Below are 22,569 nucleotides of genomic sequence, written 5' to 3' on the forward strand. Positions count from 1 at the left end.
ATGAGAGCAGTGAGACGCAACCAGCACAGTTAACACAGTGAAAGACACCCAAAAAAAGATTATCTTCAGAGTTGAGTGCAGCTGCAGAATAAGGTGATAATTTTAATAAATTTCAGCTCCGTCACAAGAGCCAGCCTTTCTCACAGCATGCACAGACATTTGAATTATCGTCAAGATAAAAACACGATAATGCCGCTGACAAATTTAAAATGCTAGACCTGCTTGCAACTGTTGTTCAGCTTTAAGCTCCTACGCTTCAATAAATTATTCAAAAGGCATATTTAAAAGTTTGCTACAAAAAAGCAAAAACACGTTTTAAAAAATATTTAAAAAATGTAAAAATTGGCACTTGTACCTTTAAGCTCCAGGTGAAACTGGACCCAATTAAGCAGCCATGTTTGTGCAATTAAATGCAAGCCACGCACACTCCATCCACATTAAGCAACTGTCACCGAGCGACACTACGCCCCACTCGACCTTCTTTTTATGTTATGAAGTGTACAGTATGTGCCTGCATGCTTCACTGATACGCTTGCTGTTCGCTCTGGCCGTGTCCTGGCTGAGAGCCAGTCTGCTGGAACTATCCTCAGACCGTATGAGATCATCCACCGCAGTGTTGACCTCTGGCTGACAGACCGCACAGCTTGTGGGCAGGTGAACTTCTTTAGATGACTTCAACTACAGCTAAAATATTGATGGTGGGTTGGGCAGCAGCAGGGTAAATATTTTTAGTCCCTCACTCATCATCTCCGTGTCCCCATTTTTTCCCCCTTTGTCAACCCCTTGATGCCACACTAATGCATCTCTTCTGTTCCATTGAGCACATTGGCATGGCAGATTTCCCCTGCCTCAGCGGTGCACCGGACCAAACCTTAATGCTCCAAGTTAGCTGAGCACCACTGCTGAGAAAAAGGATGAAGAAGGACGTGAATAAGCACATTCCAGCCAGGAGATTTAATTAAAAGCCAGTTAGATGATGAATCATCTATCGCCAGTCAATTAATGTAAATGATGCTGCCTTTGCTCTGTCCTGCACAGGCTCGCTGACCTCCAGGTGAGGTTATAGCACAAAGGGGTTTCTGACTGCTCTTCCATCAAAGCAGAACACATTAGCATTTACAAACAAGCACCTTCATTAACATTACAATTACACACCGCATGAGCACATAATTACACTGGAGAGATACGCACCGCCTTAGAGAGATTGGTCTTTTTAACTCAGACTCACTTTAATTTTACAAACAGAAATGGAATTGCTGATGGAAATGAGGAAGAAATGGGTTACTATGAGGGCTGCGGGGAAGGTGACAGACGGTCAGAGATCACACAGGTATTTTATTCTCCAGAGTTTTTTTTATATATATAATTTCCATCTTTCCGTGCACACTCCATCTTTCCTTCCGCTCCTGCCTTTCAGAAGTCGCTTGTTACGTGCCCTTTCCAACAAATGCCTCATCCGCACACACCCAAACACATACACACCTTTACGTCTGCGATTTGCAACGTGCCATTTTCCATCAAGGTCAGTCGAGGTGTATTTCCCTGAAGTCTCTCTCCGTCCTTCTCCCATGAAATCTCGACTGAGGTACCTCCATTTACACGGCAATACAGCTGTGCCGTTGCACCCCGAGATACGGTCTGATTGGCTGGGCCTTGGCGAATGATTGGTGGGATACGACCCGAAGGACCTGCCAGTTTGAGTGAAGAAGAGGCGGGATATTATGTTAGGGGTGATATCCTTGTTCCAATTAGATCACAGTGCAGAAAAGTCAAGAGGGACAGATAACATTAGGAAGGCATATAAAAGGTCTGCAGGAAGGACGACTTTATAAAGTCGCCAGCAGCTGGACAGCAAAGGGTAAAAATACTTAAGATGCTTAGTAAGCAGAAAACAATAGGCTGTATAAGGAGTAAAAGAAAGCTTAAATCTGGTGCTTACAAGCTGCCTGTGGGAAAACATTAAGCCTTCAATTCATTGCTCATCCAGCATGGGGTCTCTAACTGCACACCGTCTCTGTCTGTATGAGCCTCATTGTTGTGCAACCACTAAGTAATTAATATGTTTTCCCCTCATTAGCTGATGGTGCAGAACAAAGAATCAACCCCCCAGGTTTAAAAGTAACTGTACCTATTGAGGTCTTACCTCCCTCCACCTCCAGCAGTGCCTTGGTCAGAACACTTCCTGCTACACTGATGGCCTGGCAGATATAAAAGCCCGAGTCCTCGGGGTGGACATCTGTGATGGTCAGCTCTCCACTCATGGAAACAGAGTAACGACCAGACTGGGAAGGCGGCTGGCCAGGGAACAACAACATCTAAACAGAAAAATGCATGCAGCAAAAAGTAAATCAATGTTTTTATTATCAAATCATTTACCTCAGCTATTTGAGTAAGTTTATAGAAAAGGAAATAGGACTAGAACAATTTCAGTCGCAATTTCCTGCAGCTCAAATTGGCTGTTTGAAATGGCTGGTTGTGTCCAAGGAAAACTTTAATGTGGACCCAAATAAAACTGAAAAACAAAGCCAAAGTGTCATATTTAAAAGGCTATGTTCAATTCCCAGAAATCCACTCATCAAAAGCATATGTTTTATTTTTAGATCAGTGTGTGGAAGCTTCATTCTTTCTCTTTGAGTCATGCACAAAAGCATGTACCGCAATTCAGATTTTTCTTTTGCCAATGTTCTTCTCATACACTCCAGGACAACCTCACTAACGTTGCCAAATAAGTAAAAAAAAAACCACACACACACTGATATCCCACTCCTCACCCTGTGCACCACATTCAGGCTTGGACACATCAAGACTTATATCGCTCCACATTTTAGATTTTGGAGAACTCTATAAATAGCAGCACATTTGAAAGTGAACCAGAGATGCTGATGGAGGTGACCTTGAAGTGGAGCACTGGCCACATTTAAGTCACGTAAGATTTAAGAGCTTCACCAGTGGTGGTGGATGGCCTCCCTTTCCTGAGTCTGTTTTTGCCGGGCTTTCTTCCTGTTAAAGTGAGTTTTTCCTTCCCATGGTCACCAAGTGCTTCCTCATAGGGGGGGTCATCGGATTGTTGGTGTTTTCTCTGTATTATTATAAGTGTGCCTCGAAGCCACTGTTGTTGTGAATTAATGGAATCAAATTGAATTCAAAATGAATTTATGATCCCACTTTAAATGAATAACTCATGGACTCAAGTCCCTGAAAAATATTACAGATATTCATGTGCAGCTCCAGATTAGTTATTATTATTTAGTGATCCTGTAACCTCTCATGCATCACCACCATAAGATCAAAATGAAATTTGTCGCCTTGCCTAATGAATAAAAACCTGCAAAGCTAATGACATTCCCATCAGACTCAGCTCTGCTTGTACTTTTACTGCTAATTAGTACGTCTTCCATTAATTACATCCTCCCAGAGATGAGCTGTGGAGCCTTACTTTTAGTTGATGAATTGTGTAAAGAATTAATAAATCATTAAAGTAAAACTGTTGTCAAATTAGTTTTGACACATTATTTTACATGTTTCCACCCAAATCCGGGGCTCAAACTATTAACTTCTAATGATAATCTCCCATTTGAAAAAAGAAAAAACCCTGAAAGACTCTGGTTGTTGTGTTGTTTTTTTGGGGGGGGATGATGCCTGTGAAACTGACATTTTATAGCTATCCCATCTTGTTTTCCTGTAAGTGAGATGGATGGGAACCAGGGGGAGGGATGCATCAATCCATTCAGCCATCCATTTCATTCCTCTAAGAGGCTTAGACTCCAGTGGAGGGACCGAGGTTATAAGGGTACAGATAATCCCACATATACAGCAAAAAGCCCTACAAACAGCCAAGCAAGGCATCAACCTATCCTGCCGACTGAAGCTTATTCACAAAATCAGTAGCTCAACTTCCTGTTTGCTCTGTGGAACCTTTCCGAAAACACCTGAAGCTTCTCCTCCACTCCTGAGTCAGTGAACCCAGCTGCCATTAAGCAACATGGCATTTGTGGTCAGGAATAATGTGGAAGGAGGGCAGCATTCGTCTGCAATCCTGGCCTGAAGAAGCAATTTCCACACCTGGTGTGCTTACTGCAAGCCCTCCTTCAGTCTCTTCTACTTTCTCTTCCCTCTCCCGTCGACCCCCCCAAACCAGTGTGGCACGCAAACAGGAGAAAGATTTCTCGCCAACGCAATACTGCAATGTCTTCCAACACTTTGTCTCTGCGCATATCTCTGAGCCAAATGCAAATGTGCTGCATTATCTCGCTCGCCTCTCGCTTATTTCGCCTGGAAAAATGTGTCTTGATCAGTGTGGGCAACTCTAAAAAAGAGGTGTCAGAAAAAGTACGATTAAATCAGACAAAAAAACCTGCTCACATTGTGGTGAGTCGTTCTCACCTTTTAAACAAAGAAGGTGTGAAACTCTTGGCTATTGATGTGATAAAGAACACTTGAAGTAAAGTTTACAAAGAATGCGCCAAGTGCTCATGAAGAGCAATCCCGGGCTTGTTAGGGGAGCAAATGTATTTATATTCACTCATTTAGTGTCCTGGATGTCTCTGCTGCTGCAGTATTTAGCATTAGAGAGCGCCTTGTGCTTTGCTCCAGCCTCTTACCTGGCTGCCCTCTTTCTGCCAGAATATGGCAGGTGGAGGGTTTCCCGTGGTGCCGCATTGGAAGGTGATGCTCCTCCCCTGGGTGGCAATCTGGTCTCGGGGCTTTGTAGCAATCTGAGGTGGTACTGGAAGAGAAGGAGGAGTGTGACCACCCATTAAAAGTCATACTTGTGCATGAAATGGCCTGCTTTATGAACGCTCCCTTTCTGCTGGAAAGCCAACCCAATTTTCTCCTCTATAATTTATCAGTGGGAAAATGTTCATTTAATTTGAATGGGAAGGAACCATTCTGAATCCAATATGGCAAACCATTTTAAAGACGCCAACACTATAGCAACAAGATTCCTTACTTCCCCCTTTTCCTTAGGAATGCAAACACAGCAAAATGGTAGTTTCTTACTCTTTGTGCCATCCATAAGGGCCCATACTTGCTGATTCGCTGTATTCGGCACATTATTTTCACAGCAGCAAACAAACTGCTTCCAAGCAGTTGTAGCTGCTTGAACCAGTTTTAAATATATATTCGATTTGGAAGCCAGGATGAGAAACTGCCAAAGAGGAACTCTCTGAAGACCTAAGTTGCTTAATGAAGCAGGAAGGAAGCAAACAGTTGTCAAGTAAATGTAGTGAAGTAAAATAAAGTCATATAATAAAGTGGATCTATAAAACGTAATGATATTGAAATACCGAACGTCTCTCGGTTTAGTTATTTTCCAAAACCGCTGTTAACCCCGAGCTGGATCGCTAAAGCGCTCATTAGCTCTTAACGAGTGAGATTTAAGAGTCTTTTCTTTGACCTTCTGAGTTTTTTTGATCTGTTGCTACATACTCATCATCATCGCCCTCTCGTCCTTAATGAGAAAAATCACCTCCATGTCCTCTTAAAGAGAAAAAATGGGGGGCGGGGGGGATGAAAGAAAATCATGGCAGCAAAAGCCAGCGTCATTCTGATGACATTTACTGAGTTATTTTGGGAAAGGTCTGAGAAGAGCTGCCAATTTCCAGCTTGGGTCAGATCACCATGTTATCCACATCATCACATCCTCTGTAGATTTACACTGACCACTGCATTCTGCCCCCGCCTGAATAATTGGCTCTCACTTCCCACCCAATGAGAAGCTTCTCTAGCCTGGATGCATCCTCTCTACAAATCTCTGCATAGTGCATATGGTGCATATGTAGCTGCACACACAAACACACACACACACACACGTATTAGGGCGCACAAATGCATATTTGGCTCAATACACAAGAGAACTGAGTCATCTGTGTCGTGTCTTAATATCCTCACCGAGAGCATTTTCCCAGCCGCAGAACATCTTTTATCATTATAGTGTTGTGATGATCTTTCTGTGAAGTTTTTTTTTCTCTTTCTTCAGATGTTATAATGTCTTTCAGCAGATCTGATGTGTTAGTCACATATAGCACAAGATTGCTCTCATTTATTTCATATTCACTTTGGTGCTACTTGTGGCTGTTTTTTATCATGGAGTCTTAAAGTGACTCTAAACCATTTTAAAGATTTTATGTAGATTTTGAATAAGATTTGCAATGTATATCAGTTTAATTCTGTAAGTCCTGTTTTAGTTAGAAGTATAGCAGCTGGTGCAAAGTAGTCCGTCTGGGAGAAAGGATATTGGGAATATGAGCTCTTGGCTTTATGTCCCAATTAGAGATTTAACTGTGTGTTACTGTTGTCTAGCTGAAACATGATAGTTCAACTGATTTAAATCTATTTTTAAATCTCTAGCACTGTGTTGCCAGCCAGCTTGTTGGTGCAAAAATTCTATTTTATGCCTGTCAGTCTTTGCTATCTTTGCCATTTTTCCTAAATTCACATAAAGATATGAGAAGACGTAATGTGTTTTTGCAGCAGGTTGCAAGCAGCAAAGTGCCTAAAGATACTATTTAAAATCAGTTCTTCAAAATCTCTGTGCAGACATGTTGTTGGTTTCCTTGAGTTTGGTGCCTTTTTCTGCGCTTAAATGATTCATAGATCAGTGTTAAGGTGCTTCTTTCTTGGTCAGTTCCAAGGACTGTGCTGAAAATGATTGAAAAATCAACCAGTGTCTAAAGAAAACCCTTGAATGACCTTCAGAAAGCCTGGAGAACTGATGCACAAGACCACTTTCAAAATATTACAGGAAAATCTGGCTCTTTCAAAGCAAAATATAAAGACATGAAGGGTACCTTTTGCAAGTACTGTGTGTCCTTTACTGGGGTTTTATGAAGCAGAAATAAGAAGGTGAGTTTGATCTGGACCTGATTTATTGAGAAAATAAGCCTAATGATGTCGTATTGATGCCATCAGTCTTATCCTGACTAAAGGCTAAATTAGAAGCTTACACAAAAAAACAAATTCATAAAAAAGTTGGAATTTGAGGAGTATTACATCAATGTAATTATAGTTTGTGGAGTATTCCTTTATAAATGCATTATGTAGGCAACATTGTTTTTGAAGCTTGACCCAAATTAGGCGCTTGACAAAAGCACAATAAATATCAAGGTAATTTTGATCTTGATGGTCAAAAGCTTGATGCATCTCCACCAAACATATTGCTAGTACTAAGTCTAATGATAGAATATTAGTTTAAGTGCTCTGTAATAAGGGATGAGGTCAAATACGTTGTTATTTCAGCCTCAGTTTAGTAGTAATTAAAAGCCTTTCAGCTGCATTTTAAACTCCTCCAGCTGCAAAAGAGAGAAGGATTTAGAAATTATGGTGCCACACTCTTCTCAACACAGCAGATGTGTGTTTGATAGGAGTCCTTAATCTGCTGTACATTAAGTCACTGTGTCTGGGGCTTACTTAATGCCTGACTGCAGCAACAGGCATGTTGTCAACATGTCAGTACCTAATGGAGGAACTCATTTACACCATTAGGCATTTATAGTTGCTTTTAAAAACCATTAAGAACGTCATACAGAAAATATTTTTTTTCTAGACAAATGAGCAACATAAATGCCCTTCTGTGGAGAAGAATTAGATGGAAAGTGAACTCACAGAGCCGGCCGACCGGAATGATGATAGAGTTTGAAACACGACGGAGAGAGATGGAGAATTAATGAGATGGATGAAACGCTGAGCAACTAAACGGAAAGTATAGCATGTAAAAGCACAAAGAAACAAAACAGAAAAGTGTGAACAGAAAACCGCTTGGTTTGGATTTCATTTACACTGAAAAAGGCATTAGCGGATGAAGTTGTCTGAGACTATTTAAACCAAGACACCGAGTGAGTGAAAAGGACGAGGAGGGAGGAGGGAGATAAAGAGACAGGAAGAGAGGAGGTGGGGGGAGTCATGTCTTATTAATATTGAGACTGCTCTCTGGCAGTGAGTTAACCCACACATCTACCAAACATCTGTCAAATGGCGTAATCCATACGGTTTAGCATAAGCTCCTGGCAGCACCGCTGGACAGGGACTGATATAACACAGTGAGCGTTGGACATCAAGTGGGAACAGGCTTTGCATGATGCAGCTGCCATGTGACGCTACCTTATACGTGAAAATGGCCCTGAATTGAGAGATTTTTTTTATGCATGTCTAAGTGTGTGTGTGTGTGTGTGAGTTTGTATACAATATGCATGATGTGCTTCTCACCGTGCACCTGCAGCATGGCTGAAGCCTCCGTCTTGCCCACACTGTTCTCTGATGTGCAGGTATACGTCCCTTCATCCTGCTCTTTCACGCGGAACAAACGGAGGTTGTTGCCGTTGCGGATTTCAAACCTGTGAATAAAAAGCGAGTTAATGAAAGATCTGGCGGATGCATAGCAAAATAAATAAATAAGTAACCATACTAATCTCCACAAAGTGAAAAATTCTGCCAGTGGTTTGGGGTAATGGAATTTCTTGTCCTTAGAAGGATTTCTTTGCTATCAGGTGGCATTATCTTGAAACCGGTGGAACAATGTGTCTTATCTGCTTTAGATATTGTCACAGGCTCCAGGAAAATGACTGAAACTGATGAAAATCAATTAGAAAGAAATGAGATTACCTCAACACATCGAAGGATTTTTCACTTGGTTTTGTACGGGCAGTAGATTAAATATAAAGAATTATTTATATTATGTACAGTGTAACTCTCTTTGTCTACGCAAGGCGTACAATTACTGAAACACAAAGAGCAAAATCTGCTTAAATTCCAGTTATTTCATGGATCAGTGAGCAACCGAAGAAAGACATGAAATGGAAAAAGATGAAAGACAGGTAAAAGTCAAAGATAAAAGACAGAAAAGCTCTTTGCAAACATGAAACAACAATCTTCATCATCCTGTCGCCAAGTGGACAAATAAACTCTTACACCGCAGTCACTGTGACTTTGCTTTTTGTGCAGGTTTTGCCAAAATTGTTCAGGACATACATTTAAGCATTTGGTCTCCCATTAATGGATAATACTGTATATGGACACGTTTAATGAGACATATATGAGTAGCATTTTAAAATGTTTCTATAAAGACTCTTACACCAGGCTTATGTAGGGATCACCAAGTTTAAAGTAAGACTTCCCAATTCACAGAAAAATCAGCCAAAGAACTGTCATACTTAATATGAATATTTATTCATTTATGAAATATTACCGACTATCACATTTTGCTACAATCCCCAGTGTGTGCAGGTCATGTTCAATATAAGAATATAATAATTAATAAATCAAGGGCCATATGTTTGACACAGTTTTGTGAAACTGTTGGAAAATAGTCAAAGCCAGTTAGCTTTCCCCCATTTCCAGTAACACATCCCTTTAGCGGCTGCTATCACAAGCTTCAAATTAAGCTGTAATCTGTAAAAGACTCTAACAGCAGCAGCCATTGTGGAGCAGGACGGCATTAACTCACTAAATTGAAAATAAGTAAGTAAAATTATATCTACATAAAATATGAAAATTATTTATGGGAAGTTCATATCTCTGCTGTTTAAGTCATTAAGCTGTTAAGTTTCAAAATAATAGAATTATTTATCAGTTTTGGCTAAAAATGATTATTATAGCGCCATTACTATAAGAAAGCATGAAACTTCTCTCCATAAAATTCTTTCAGTCTTTTCATTTTTTATGAAATTTTGAAACAAGATGTGACTAAAGTACAGACTTTCATCACTAATTCAAGGCGTTTAACAAAAACTGATCAAGAATTAAAACTGTTTTTTTACACAAAATCCACTTTTTTCAGAGGCTCAGAATTAATGTGACAAACTAAAGTCTAGATTTCATGGTCACCGCCAAACGCTGTGTTTCCTCCCTTAAGATGCTCTGCCAGGCCTTCCCTGCAGCCGCCTACACTCGCTGCTTGTTTGTGGGTCTTTCTGCCTTTGTTTCTGTCTTCAGTAACTGAAAAGCACGCTGTGTTGGATTGGGATCAAATGGCTGACTTAGCCATTGAACATTATCCCATTTCTTTGGCTTGAGAACCTCTTGGGCTGTTTTTGCAGTATGCTTTAGACTAGTATTCATTTGTACTGTGAAGTGCGACCCAACCAGTTTTGCAGCATTTGGCTGAATCTGAGCAGAAAGTATATCTCTGTACACGTAAGAATTCATCCTACTACTTCTATCAGCCCTCACATCATCAGTAAACATTAGTGATTTCCACTGGCAGGTATACGGGCCTATGCCTTAACACTGCCTCCACCATGTTTGACAGATGATGTGGTACGCTGGATCAGACCGCCAAAGTATGCTTCTTCATACTTTTCTCGTCCGGTCAGTCTGATACAGAGTTTTTTCAGAGTCTAATCTGGCCTTGCTGCTCTTCCTGTTGAGTGTAACCAGTGGTTTATTGTTCTCTGTATTTCCATTCACAAAGGCATCTCATTGCAAACTTGACATGGACAGTCTACCTTTTGATTTAGTTGGATTTTCAGGGAAGTAATTCCTCAGCTCCATCTGTGGTCTTTCAGTCCATTTAGTATTTCTAAGGTGGCCAGTTTTTTTTTTTTTTTAAAGAATGTAGCAGAATGTTGATCTGGCCACTGCTAAAGTTTTTTGCTGTCTCTCTTATTCTGATTTATTTTGTTTTTTTAAACTTTGCCTTCCTTCACTTGGAAACACATCTCTTTGGCTCTCATGTTGATAGTTCCAGTGAAAAGATACCAAATGCAAGATCATTACTTGGAATCAATGCCAGGACTTTTAACTGCTTAATTTTTGATGGTATAACAACAGAGCCGGCCTCATGTGGCCATGGAAATGCTTGTCGGTAAATGATCCAGCCTCTGAAAATTGGTACTTAATTCAGTACTTTTGTCAATCCTGTTGAATCAAAGCTGAAAACCTGCAGTTCAATCACAGCTTGAAAGTTTGATTTAAAAGCCACTGTGGTGGTGTGCAGAGATAGTTACAAAAATTGCAATTGTCCAAATAGTCATTCATTCATGGATGGATGGATGGATGGATGGATGAATGGATGGATAGATGGATGGATAGATAGATAGATAGATAGATAGATAGATAGATAGATAGATAGATAGATAGATAGATAGATAGATAGATAGATAGATAGATAGATAGAGTGCAGTCGACAATAAACAACAAATAAACAACACAGGTGGATGCCACAGGCGCCTTATAAAGGACCTTTAATATGAGATAGTGCAGGGATTTATATATATTTCTAAAAGAGTGATTAAAAAACAAAGATTGCTAAAGAGAGTAAAAGTAGGAATGACTTGTAAGAGAGAGGTGTTCATAAATAATATGAACACTATAAATCTGAGAAAACAGCTGCATGAAGACATAATACAAAAATCTGTCTGGGCTCTTATGCCTGACAGGTGTGATCACCTGTCACAGAATGAACGGTGTTATACAGTTTTATAGAGAACGGTAGGAATGATTTCCCAATGTGTTCATTATGGCAGCGAGGTGGAATCAGTCTGAGGGAGAAGGCGCGCTGCTGCCTCAGAAGTGTGATGTGACGCGGGTGTGATATGTAACAGAAAGACACGAGTTAATAAACAGCTCCTGCACATATTTACGTTTTCTGGGGCATGTGTGTTAACACAAGAGTGCTCTCAGGCTGTCTGTGCATCAACAGTCTGTCTCTCTATTTGTCTGCGGTCATGCCCATCAGCTCACCTCCCGCGGGGAAGCTCTCCTTCTTCTCGCCGCCATCGCACAGTAGGAGCGGGATCCCCGTGGACCTCACATAGAAAGTCAACAGTCTCTTCCTCCATGACCACCTGGTTGACAGGTCTTCGCACCAACACGGGGCGCTCTGCTAGACAACAGATGCCTTTAAACATGACCACTTTATGCTCTTCGAAGGACTGACTACGTAACTGTTTGAACCTCACCATACACCACCAGCTCTGCAGGATCACTGTCCCTCTCTCCAACCATGTTACTGCCCACACAGACGTACATGCCTGCATCGCTCTTCCTGGTGTGAGAGATCATCAGTTTGCCACCACGCATCTGAAAAACACAATGGCATGTTTAGTTATGTTTGCACTGATGCAAAGATCATTAATCGCTCATATTCAAAACCATGTATGAGTCACTGTAGGTGTCCGTGTATACGTTGCTGCGATGTTTATTTTCTACTTATGCTTGAGGTTCTCAACACAGATTTACTTGAAATTAAGTTCAGTTTAAAGCTCCTGCTTGAGCTACTGACGTAAACAATATCTTTCATCCGCCTGTGACTTCTCACAGTTCCAAATCTACTTTTCAACAACCAGAGATTGTGTCCAGCTGTTGTTTTTACACATGAGAGGACAGAAGAAAAGCGACAGCAGAATCAGAGACACTTTACGCTCTGCAGCGTACGAAGGTGTCCGCATTAGATGATAGTCAACAGAAACTGTTGGCAGTCTGAATTGATATCTCTCCCACCTGTACAACAGAGTTTTCCTAGATCATTTGAGGGAATTTTTTAAGTAAAATTATGAAAGACACAGATTTTAATTAAGTGTGACTCAGTCAGAAGTGAAACTGTACCTTTGAGAACTATTTTCAGAGATGGATTCATACGCATTTGGAGCACTGCAAAGTACTCACATCACTAGAGAGTATGTGGGATTAACTCAAAATAAACTTCAGGGCTCGTGTTCATTTCAAATGTAGGTCTCTATTGTATTTTTAATAGTTTTTGGCAACAATTGAGCCTCAAAGCACAGACCAATAATATTTATCACACTTTATGTATAAAGGCTATGGCCATTATTAAGTACAGTTCGATGTTGGTTTTCATTGGATTTATATCCAGAATTATTGATCATGGATGTTAGGAATTGGAAACTACAGTAGGTCTATAATAAACTAATGAGTAAGAAAGTAACAGTAAGGAAATAAAAACATTGTAGCTATTTTTGTGCCTCGGTACCTTTCTAGAGAATTTAGTTTAGCAGGTTAGTTTAGCCACATTTGCCAACCAAGGATCAGATCACTGTGCCTCTGGCTGCCACCTGATCCACAAAGCACCAAACTCCTATGTCTCCTCCTTCAGCTGGTGGCCCACAAGACAGCCCACAGGTACGTCTTTCTTTCTCGTGGGTATACCAGTCCCTCCACCCCAATATTCAGGAGCTCTGTCATTTGGGAGAGGCTCAGGGTAGAGCTGCTACTCCTCCAAAAGGAGCCAGTTAAAGTGGTTTAGGCATCTGATTAGATGAGGTGGTTGAAGCGTGTCCTGAAGGGAGGAGACCCTGAGACAGGCTCAGGACATGCAGGAAAGATTGGATCTATTAGCTTTGAAGGCCACCTGAAATCCACCGCCTGGGGCACATGTTGAATCATCATAATTTTGAGATGTCCACGCAGCCCCTCATGATCACTGTCTGATGACAAAATCCAAAAACCAGACATCCATCTTCCTCTACCTCTTCTGCCAGGGAGGTTGGTATGATGTTTTTGGTTGTTTGTTTAGCAGGACAACTGAAAACATTCTGGAGTGAGATTTTTACCAGAGGTGAGACTGCATCCAACTTAAAACTGGTTAACCGTTTGAGGTCTGAGTCATCATTGGTGATGGGCAGAACTCTAACCCAAGGCACACAGGCTTAAACTTTTGTTTTCTTTAGTCACTCCCCAAAGTCTTTGCAATCAGAGAACAAAGAAAATCATCATTCTTACTTACACAGATCAAAAAATATTTACAAAAGAAAGTAAATTTTGTCTTTCTCCCAAATATATGGTTAGGTTTAGGGTTACCAGCTATGACTACTTTGACCTCTGAGGGTTAGATTTTGGAGATGATCCAGAGATGTAAAGATTAATGCAGTAGAGTTTATCGGGTTTACAAATCGCTGTATTTTTCGCTAAAAATGAACGTTTTTTCTAATGATTGTTGAACTTACAGTGACGCGCTCATCTTTGGTGCTGACTCGGACGTTGTTGCGTTTCCAGGACACGGTGGGCTCGGGGTGACCTCGTGGAGGTACACACTCCAACACAGCAGGCTCACCGGCAGCTACCACCACGTCACTCGGGGCCTGCCGGAAATCATCTCTCAGGACTAAAAAGAAGACACAAAGAAATCTAATTAGCTTCAGAGGGCCCTGTATGAGTAATGTCTTTAAAACAAGGACTGGAAATCAGACTCACAGATCAGCAAACCGGCACACAGCCATATAACCAGTATCAACAAATGAAGCACCAATTTGTCTTGGAAGTAATTAAGGCTGCTTTCTCCCAGGTGAACCATCTTTCTGCTGAGAGTTTTCTGAACACATTTTTTTTTATAGAGAAAGTCAATTATTGTGTTTGCCTGTGCCTGACTGCTTACATCCCCAGCATTGTCCTTGTTAGTCTGTGCTTGGTTTTAAAGCCTGCATCCTACTCTGATGTCTCTCCTGTCAGAACAGATGAATAATGCACATCTCTCATTCCAACATGGAGTAAACAAATAACAGCACATTCATAATTTAGCCCGTGTGCAGGGGAGAGAAAGAAGAAAAACTGCCTCTGAATCAACGAGAGGATTGTATCTCTGATTCAAGAGCTATCTTACAAATCTTCAGCACATCTCTGAGTCAAGAGAAATCAGCACCGACCGAGCAAAGCCTTTCCGCTCGTGTCATTTCTAAAGTTTGAGCTCCCGCCACGCTGTGGATGACGACAGAACTTTGACACGGCGACCTCTGATAACTTCTAATCTTGTGCTGTGATTGACAGATGAAAGCCTCAGTGAGAGCTGTGAACTGAACACTCTCAAGAGACCTGATGTACAATTGAACTGAATTGACAGGCTCACATTTTCAATAGACACAGTCCTACAGGATCCTTTCTGAACCAAAGTGTATTATTCCAGTATAATCAATCGGTCTGCTTTTACACGGTAATGAATATTTCATCGATCTTTCTGAGGTGCAAAGATAAAAGATCTTGGGCTTTTCTGCCAATCTTCACTCAATGACTGCCTTTGTAGCAGACCAAACACAAATCATTTAACACCTCTCTGCTGGCAAAGCAAGACATTTGGAAAAGGTTTTTTTTTAAGTCTTTACAAGGCAAAACAAGTGTAAAAAAAATGAGTTCACTTGCTCCAATCAAGTGCTAAGAACTGCAGTTCTCCGAATGTCTGCTGTGGCTGACTCATCAATAATAAGAGCCTTCTTCTGAATATCGGGCTATTTCTGGCTCTGCCCTGCACTTAGGGTTAGGGTTATTGATTTTGGCAAGTTTAGCCAACACTCCAGCAATGAAAGCCCAAATTTGCCTTAGAGTAGGGGTGGCCAATTTTCCCAAATCATTTTCTCAAGGGGCCACATGAGAAACTGGCACTGCTGTGGAGGGCTGCACTAATAAGCTGAATTCAATGCTGCTCAATATTAATTGGTTCTATTTATAAACTGCTAGTCGATGTTACAATTAGGCCCCTTGGGAAAATTAATTACTCACCTCTGCCTTACAGTCAGAATTGCTAAAAACTTGCTTATAGCTTTTTCAAAATAAGTGTCAACATCAGTGTTGGGCAAGTTACTTTGAAAAGGTAATTAATTATAGTTACTAGTTACTTCTTCAAAAAAGTAACTGAGTTAGTAACTGAGTTACAATATTCTAAAAGTAATTAATTACTTGAAAAATAACTATTGTGTTACTTTTTTTAAAAAACTGGGTCCAGGGTATAATTGGCCATTTTTCACTACTTTTGATTTTCCCCTCCACATTTTACCTTTAAAAACTATTTACTTTGTCTCGTTTGGTATCATTCTTTTCAGCACAACCTCACGTGTCTGAATTTACAGTTATGTTTTCATTTTGACACACTGTATCAACACAACTGATCTAAAATCAGACAAAAAACATAAAATCCACAACACTACACATTAACTACACACTCCAAACACGCTAAACGTCACAAATCTCTCACATCTCAAAACTCAGTTTAAAAACTGGTATATGTCACCTTGTTGCTTTGTCTTTAAGTGGTCATGTGATTGGCCGACTACTTTATTCTTCCTCAGTCAAACAGCAGCACTCATGCAACTGTTTTGCCCCCTTAGCTCCAGGTGTTGTGCTAGACAGTGATCGTGATTACCGTCCGCGGGAGCGCGCGCAGCTGCTTAAAGCTGTAGCGCCCAGATTACTTACAGCTACTTCCGTGCAACTGATATAAGATGCGGTAAACTGAACACAGCTTCAACCCTCTGTTTGTTGAAAAATAGTAACGGACCACATTTTCTTGTTAATAACTGTAACGGCGTTGTAACGATAGGAATAGTAATTGGTTAGATTACTCGTTACTGAAAAAGGTAACGCCATTACTTGTAATGCCGTTATTCCCAACACTGGTCAGCATACAGTTAAAGTTGAGTGTCGAGCACTGGTATATTCATTAGGTTTAAAGTCTCCATTCATTAGGTGGTTGACATCCACGAGTAAACCACTGGTGGTTGTCAGGGGGGTCACGCTCCTAGGCGTGTATGACTCTATGGGTTTGGTGGGCCACGGTAACAAGTTGTTATCTATTTGAGAAACAGGGCTGCTGTGCAACATCCTTAAGTCTGATGCAATGGTAGAGGAAACACTAAGTAATAAGTTTGCCTGCTGCAAGTCAAGAGGACATAATATCCCAGTGGCCATCACTTGCATATCAGAGCTAATCTCTTGCTTTTTTAGCGGTTATTTCAAAAATCTTTGGTCATTTGTAAGTATTTGCAATCCCGCTATTAGAATACTAAAATCCTCTTATCTCGGTTGAAAATATTTTGCCTCTTGGATTGTTAAATTAATATTTTTCAAGGTGTTTTTTTTTCCCATTTGTTCAGAATTATAGCATAACACTTTTGCAATCTTTTTCTACTCCTGTTATTTTTTGCATGAGTAGTTCCATAGTAGTAGTAGTAGTTTACACATTCACTTAACAAGCAAAAAGTCCCCCATTCAAGGAGAAAAGACACAAATCCCTTTGGGGTTGTGTCATGAAGGGCAGCTAGTGTAAAGATCTGCCAAAACTACTTACAGAGTTAAAAGTTGTTTTTCTTTGTGTTTGTATAGATTGCTTCTGGTTTATTAACTTGCAAAATATGTTTCAGTCTGGACCTAAAATAAGCGTACCTTGCTATTCAACAGCTTCTTAACGAAATTAGATTACAATATTAATTTATTTCATCTGAAATGACTTACAGCTTTTTTCACTTGTGTGAAAATTAAGATTGGCAGAACTTTAAATTTCCAGTAAAACTGGTTTTCACTGTAAACTGTTGAGCTGCAGAAAGTGGTATATGGAAGCTAGTGGCGTCTTTAGTCACTGAGAATTGTGACATTTCTGTAAGCCACCTTAAATCGACTTGCACTTAGTTTATTCTCAGCCAATTACTCTGAGTACCTGACTAAATCTATGCAACATTAATTATCCACCAGCATGCCTGACAGGTCCGTGTCAACATGGTAGCCCTGGCCTTTTAATACAGCATCAATATTCAGATCCACTGGGCTTGAATAAAATCTCATTTGAAATCACTTTATCGCAGCTATTTAAAGACAGAAAATCATTTCTCACTCTTGTTCAACAGGCACGATTGTCTTGGGGTAATCAGCAATAAATATTCAATACTTAGTCAAGTGCTAGACGGTCAATTCATTTACCTTCTCTGCCCATCTCTCTTTAACTCGGGCTGTATTGTAACTAAATTGCATTGAAAACAAAGAGGAAGTTTACCCTCTTTACCGACTGAAATCATTTTTCCCCCAATTTCTTTTTGTTTCATGCTACGAGATTTGAAGTGAGAAGTCTTTTGGAAATTAAGACTTCTGACCCCTTTGACATCATCAAATTTCTCATTTACCCTCAGTGATATACTAATTATTATTCACAGTCAATCAATGCGGTACAGAAGCTCTTTATGTATCCACGGACCAAAGATCTGCTACAAAGAAAAATACCCTCCACAAAATTCCCAACACAACAGTTGGGAACTTCAGCAAAACCAAACACAAAGAAAGAAACACAATATTATATATAGACCAAAACTATCATATGTGTAGATACAATATATACATGGTGTTTAATATGAGGTCTGGCCGCTTCTCGATGCATGGACTGTACAAGTTGGGTGGCTCTGTTGTCGCTCTTCATTCATTCTGTGGATCATTGGTTGTGTCTGCCTCTTATTAGTGCACCAACCCAGCATCTTGGATAGGAAGCATATAGGGACTAGATTTGCTCTTGATCCAGAAAGGTCTGCAGCACTCTGCCAGTGTGGCCTGGGCACAATATCCTGCTGCAGGGCATGGTCTGTGGCAGGTCGCAATCTAGTCATGATCATTATGTTTTTTAAATGTGCTGTTTGAATTTTGTTTTCGTGTTCCTCAACATGAATTTCCTAATTATTTTGTGTCCCCTGAACATCAGTATAGTTTCATATGTACTCATTAAAAGGCAAAATAAAAAGTCCACATTTAGTGGTTGGAGGTTTGGTAAGCTCTGTTGGCTTTCATGCCTGTTACATAAGTTCAAGTCATACTTTTTTTTTTAACAAATGTGCAGTTCGGTTTAGCTGTTAAACGATTTGGTTAGATTTAGAAAAACACAATGCATTTTCACTTCGTTTAAAACTTTTTCTCCCCTTGTTGCCATGCAATCATCTCTCGGCTGCTTCTGGAAACCTGCTTCTGACACAAAACATGTTTCCTATTGAAATGCGTTACTTATAAATTTGTGTTCAATTACATAAAAAGTTATTATTCATGTCCATGAAGCTGAAAAAAGGCACAAGTTCTGGTTGGAGCACCTCACCTTGGTACCTCCAGTATCTCTAAGAGCAATCAGATCAAAGATGGTATTCTTTTTTCCCACTCCTATGTGGTATTGACAATGGTATCAAGTATTTTCTTTGGTATCAGCAACGACTTTGAAATACTACAACCTTTGGTCTGAGTCTACTGCTTAAAAATGCAGTAAACTGAATAAATTCTGAGGCGTACGAGTGAGCTCATTTGTGTTCAATAAACAAAATACCAATCCCACCACTGACTAAAAGCAATCAGCACGACTACTCACAGAATATGTCTGGGTTTTCTAAGATATTAAAATGGATGGAGTACAACCAAAAACGATATTCCTTACAACAGTCTGTTCATCAAATAACCCTGAAGCTGCTCACTTGGCTGCCTATTTCAAATACTTTGCAGAGCTGAAGGGCTAATTGAAAGTGCTGCATTATTTTTAGACTTCAGTCTGTAAGGCCTGGTGAGATAGGAGCGCTGAGGCCTTTGTTTCACTGGCACAGTGACTGAAGTGAAAAAGTTATGGGCAAGGAACTAATCCCTGAACTGTACACATGCACACACACACACACAGACATGAGTTCACACAGAAAGCCCATGCACGTACACACCTTTAGCATTTAAGTCCTAGAGTCCCCAGGCACAGTCTCACAGAAAGTGGGACATTTGAGGGTCGAAACGAACGCCAGAGAGCAGAATTTCTGCCATCATTACCCCCAAACACTACAACACAAGCTCCGAAATGTTCTTTGAAGCTGTGTTCAAGTTAATGTGATCTTTCCTTGCTCCGACTTTAAAGGCTGCCATGCCAAACAGAGATTCCCATGGATGTTTGTATGCAATGACGGTCCCACCACGAAATCGACAAACTTCTTCAGAAACACAGATGAACCACATGTCCTGAGGGGCTGCTGTCCCTAATATAACTTCTCAGACATAATGCGACTGGGTCTAGGAAGCAATCTTCCAAACCAGGCCCCACACTCGCTCCTCTATCCATTCACACTGGGCTCAGACAAGCAGTGTGGTTACTGCAGGGCAGTTAAGAGCTGACCCTGCCTCTGCTGAGGCAAATCCTCATATTCCCCAAGGCACTTTCTGTGAGCTTAAACAATACCAAAGCAGACCTAAATGACTTTTGGTGGTATATTCTTTTATGTGCTGAGTATTCCAGGAGCGCCTGTTCATTTCAACTACTTTAATATTTCAGGGATATACAGATTAAGAGACTTAATCTCCCCGAAAATATTCATCACTTGATTTTTAAGTGATATTATAGACTTGAGCAGACGAGAGCTAAACACTGCAGAAAGGCCATCTGTTAATGTTTTTTTGGAAACATGAACAATAGCGATTAATCATATGAAAATGCCTTTGTATTGCATATTGTATATGGATGACTAGCAGTCCATGGATTCTTTATATGCAGCGGCTGAAAAAAAGCAACACATGACGCGTGAGTGTGACAGACAGGAGAGTGTGTGTGTGTGTGTGTGGGGGGGGGGGGGGGGGGGGGGGTCTGCAGAGGTTTCGTGCAAAACATGAGGTGACAGCGAGTGTGGGAAGGAGACACAGTAGACAGCATTGGCCTTGACAGATGTGTGAACGCACAACTAGCTCTGTGTTTTCATGGCTGACAGGTAGGAGGGTGGACAGAAGGGTAAAAGGTCAGCAGCAAGCGCACATTTTGGAGAGTTGCAGACGACCCGCTGCTTGACTTCGATTGTTCTTTTATTCCGGAGAGCAGAAAACCCGTTAGGGAGGTGGTCTAATCCCATTGCTGTGATACTGCCCTGTCATAGCTAATGGAGACTCTGCCTACAGCGAAGAGAGATTGCTTTAATCCACCCATTGTCTGATGGTGTTGATGGGTGATGAGAAGGCACTCCAGGGCAAACAGCCATTATGACAACGACTTGGTCATGAATCCTTCCATTTTCCAAAAATGCAATGCTGTTTCAATTACAAATCGGCCCTGAGTGAAGACATTTTTGCAATATTAGTAATCCCTGACAGGATTCAAATAAATCATGCCAGTGGTTCATATTTGCACAACTGCATATTAAAATTTAGCCTGACTGATTTCATGCACCAAAAAACAAATATTCTATAAACTGTATTCATCAGAGATAATACCTGCACATTCTTTATGCTGAAAGGAAAACAGAAAGCAGGAGAAGCCAAGAAGCAAGCTGCAAGCAGAACTTTGATTCCTTCATAATCCCTCATCAGGAGTAAGAGGAACATCTGGCTCTAAAGCCTTTTAAGCAAGTTTTATTTTTTTATTTGTCCTACTTTATTCTAATCCTGGCACACCATGTGACTTTCTCCTTGCCGAGACAGCCAGACATTCACATTCATGATTTCTAAATAGGCACAACTACTACTCCCCCCCCCCCCCCCCCCCCCCACTTGTTTTTCTTTCTTTCCCTTTTTAAGCAAAAAAAGAATAAGGGAATGGATTTCAGTCCACTCCTACCGTCTCATTATTCTGGTTTTTCAACAGGCGGTGAAAAGAGACGGAAAAAAGGCAGAATTATGACTGCTGTTGGCATTTCACAGCTGTGCACGTTCCTTACTACAAGGTACTCTGGAAGAGAGCAACAGCAGCTACACAAAAACCATAGCTTTTGGACCACAGGTGCAAAAAATGCATAGTATAATATAAAAATAATTACTTAAACAGCAAATTTGCATCAAATAGGAATAGTCCTGAAGACAGAACTCTAAATTTTCAGATAATTTTAAGGAATTATGGATAGATCTCATGGTTCAGTGAAGCCAGCAGTCATTTCTGTTACACTTTACATATTCATCTCCTTTGTGTGAATCAAGGCCACAACTTCTTCTTTTTTTTTTTTTGCCTGTCCCATCTGGTTGTTTAGCCTTCAGAATTGTTGTCTGAAGACCAACAAGGATACCCAATGGATTTACTTTGCCAAATGGATCATCACGACCTTGCCTTATTGGTCCATTTGATCAACCTTTGTTGTTATTGTTTATTTTATTTTCTGTTGTTACAGATGGGACAGACATGACTGAGGGATAGGAAAGGGAGATTGAAAGATGAAGGAAAAGAAAAACAGAAGGGAAGAGGGACAGTGAGAAATGGCACTTAAAAAGAGAAAAAGAAAAAAAAATCTCCTGGATCACCTGTTGAGAGAAGAAGAAGAGAAAACAAGCAAAAAAAAAACCCAGAGCAACATACTAAACACAACACCATCACGTTAATCTAGCTAAGTGTAAAAAGCAGTAAATACTAAATATTGAATGTTGTTGTGTAGCAAGCAGGACCGACAGCGCACAATGTGCTTGGGAATAGCAGCCAATAAAGGTGTAGTTTATGTCTATGAACAGTGAACACCCGTGTGCACACCTGTGTGGATCAGCACACTTGTATTCAAAAGGTTTCCCCATGTAATGGTCTGCTAGAGGATGTAGAGAGCCATAGCCCTGTCCCCCAGGGCATGAAGCACACTGTTCCAAAAAATAGTAATGTCAGAGTATCTTACTGTATATTTTACAGTTTTGTACTGTCTTTCTAGAATATCATTAAATTTACATAAGTAGACTGTGATTTTACATGTCAAAGGTAAAATAACATAACATCACTGTAAATATAGTAAAACACAATTTACTTGTTTTGTAAATATATTTTTTGTACATATGCATATTTAGATTGTTAAAATACATTCAGAAATGTATCATGATTTCACAAATATCTGTCCGTTATTTGAAAGATCGAACTGTTGAATTCAAATGTAATGCTATGGAAAAGTATATAACATGATTCCT

At 40.4% G+C, this 22,569-nt stretch overlaps 1 protein-coding gene across 3 annotated transcripts in view; it reads right to left on the reverse strand.

Moving 5' to 3' along the window:
- The window catches only part of LOC102796102 (roundabout homolog 2), a 69,544-nt gene that overhangs the window by 25,073 nt on the left and 21,902 nt on the right, over window positions 1-22,569 (reverse strand). For 2 of the 3 annotated variants that reach the window (XM_087851043.1, XM_087851042.1), the window contains exons 3-9: window positions 13,902-14,059; window positions 11,898-12,018; window positions 11,680-11,821; window positions 8,206-8,333; window positions 4,602-4,726; window positions 2,144-2,315; window positions 1,483-1,688 (exon numbers count right to left, since the gene is read on the reverse strand). In XM_087851043.1, the coding sequence (XP_087707169.1) occupies window positions 1,483-1,688; window positions 2,144-2,315; window positions 4,602-4,726; window positions 8,206-8,333; window positions 11,680-11,821; window positions 11,898-12,018; window positions 13,902-14,059 (1,052 nt within the window). The remainder of the gene's footprint in view (window positions 1-1,482; window positions 1,689-2,143; window positions 2,316-4,601; window positions 4,727-8,205; window positions 8,334-11,679; window positions 11,822-11,897; window positions 12,019-13,901; window positions 14,060-22,569) is intronic. The other variant, XM_087851044.1, reaches the window with a different exon arrangement.

This window comes from Neolamprologus brichardi, chromosome 14 (assembly GCF_056152115.1).
Source record: "Neolamprologus brichardi isolate AB-2024 chromosome 14, ASM5615211v1, whole genome shotgun sequence".
Taxonomy (NCBI): Eukaryota; Metazoa; Chordata; class Actinopteri; order Cichliformes; family Cichlidae; genus Neolamprologus; species Neolamprologus brichardi.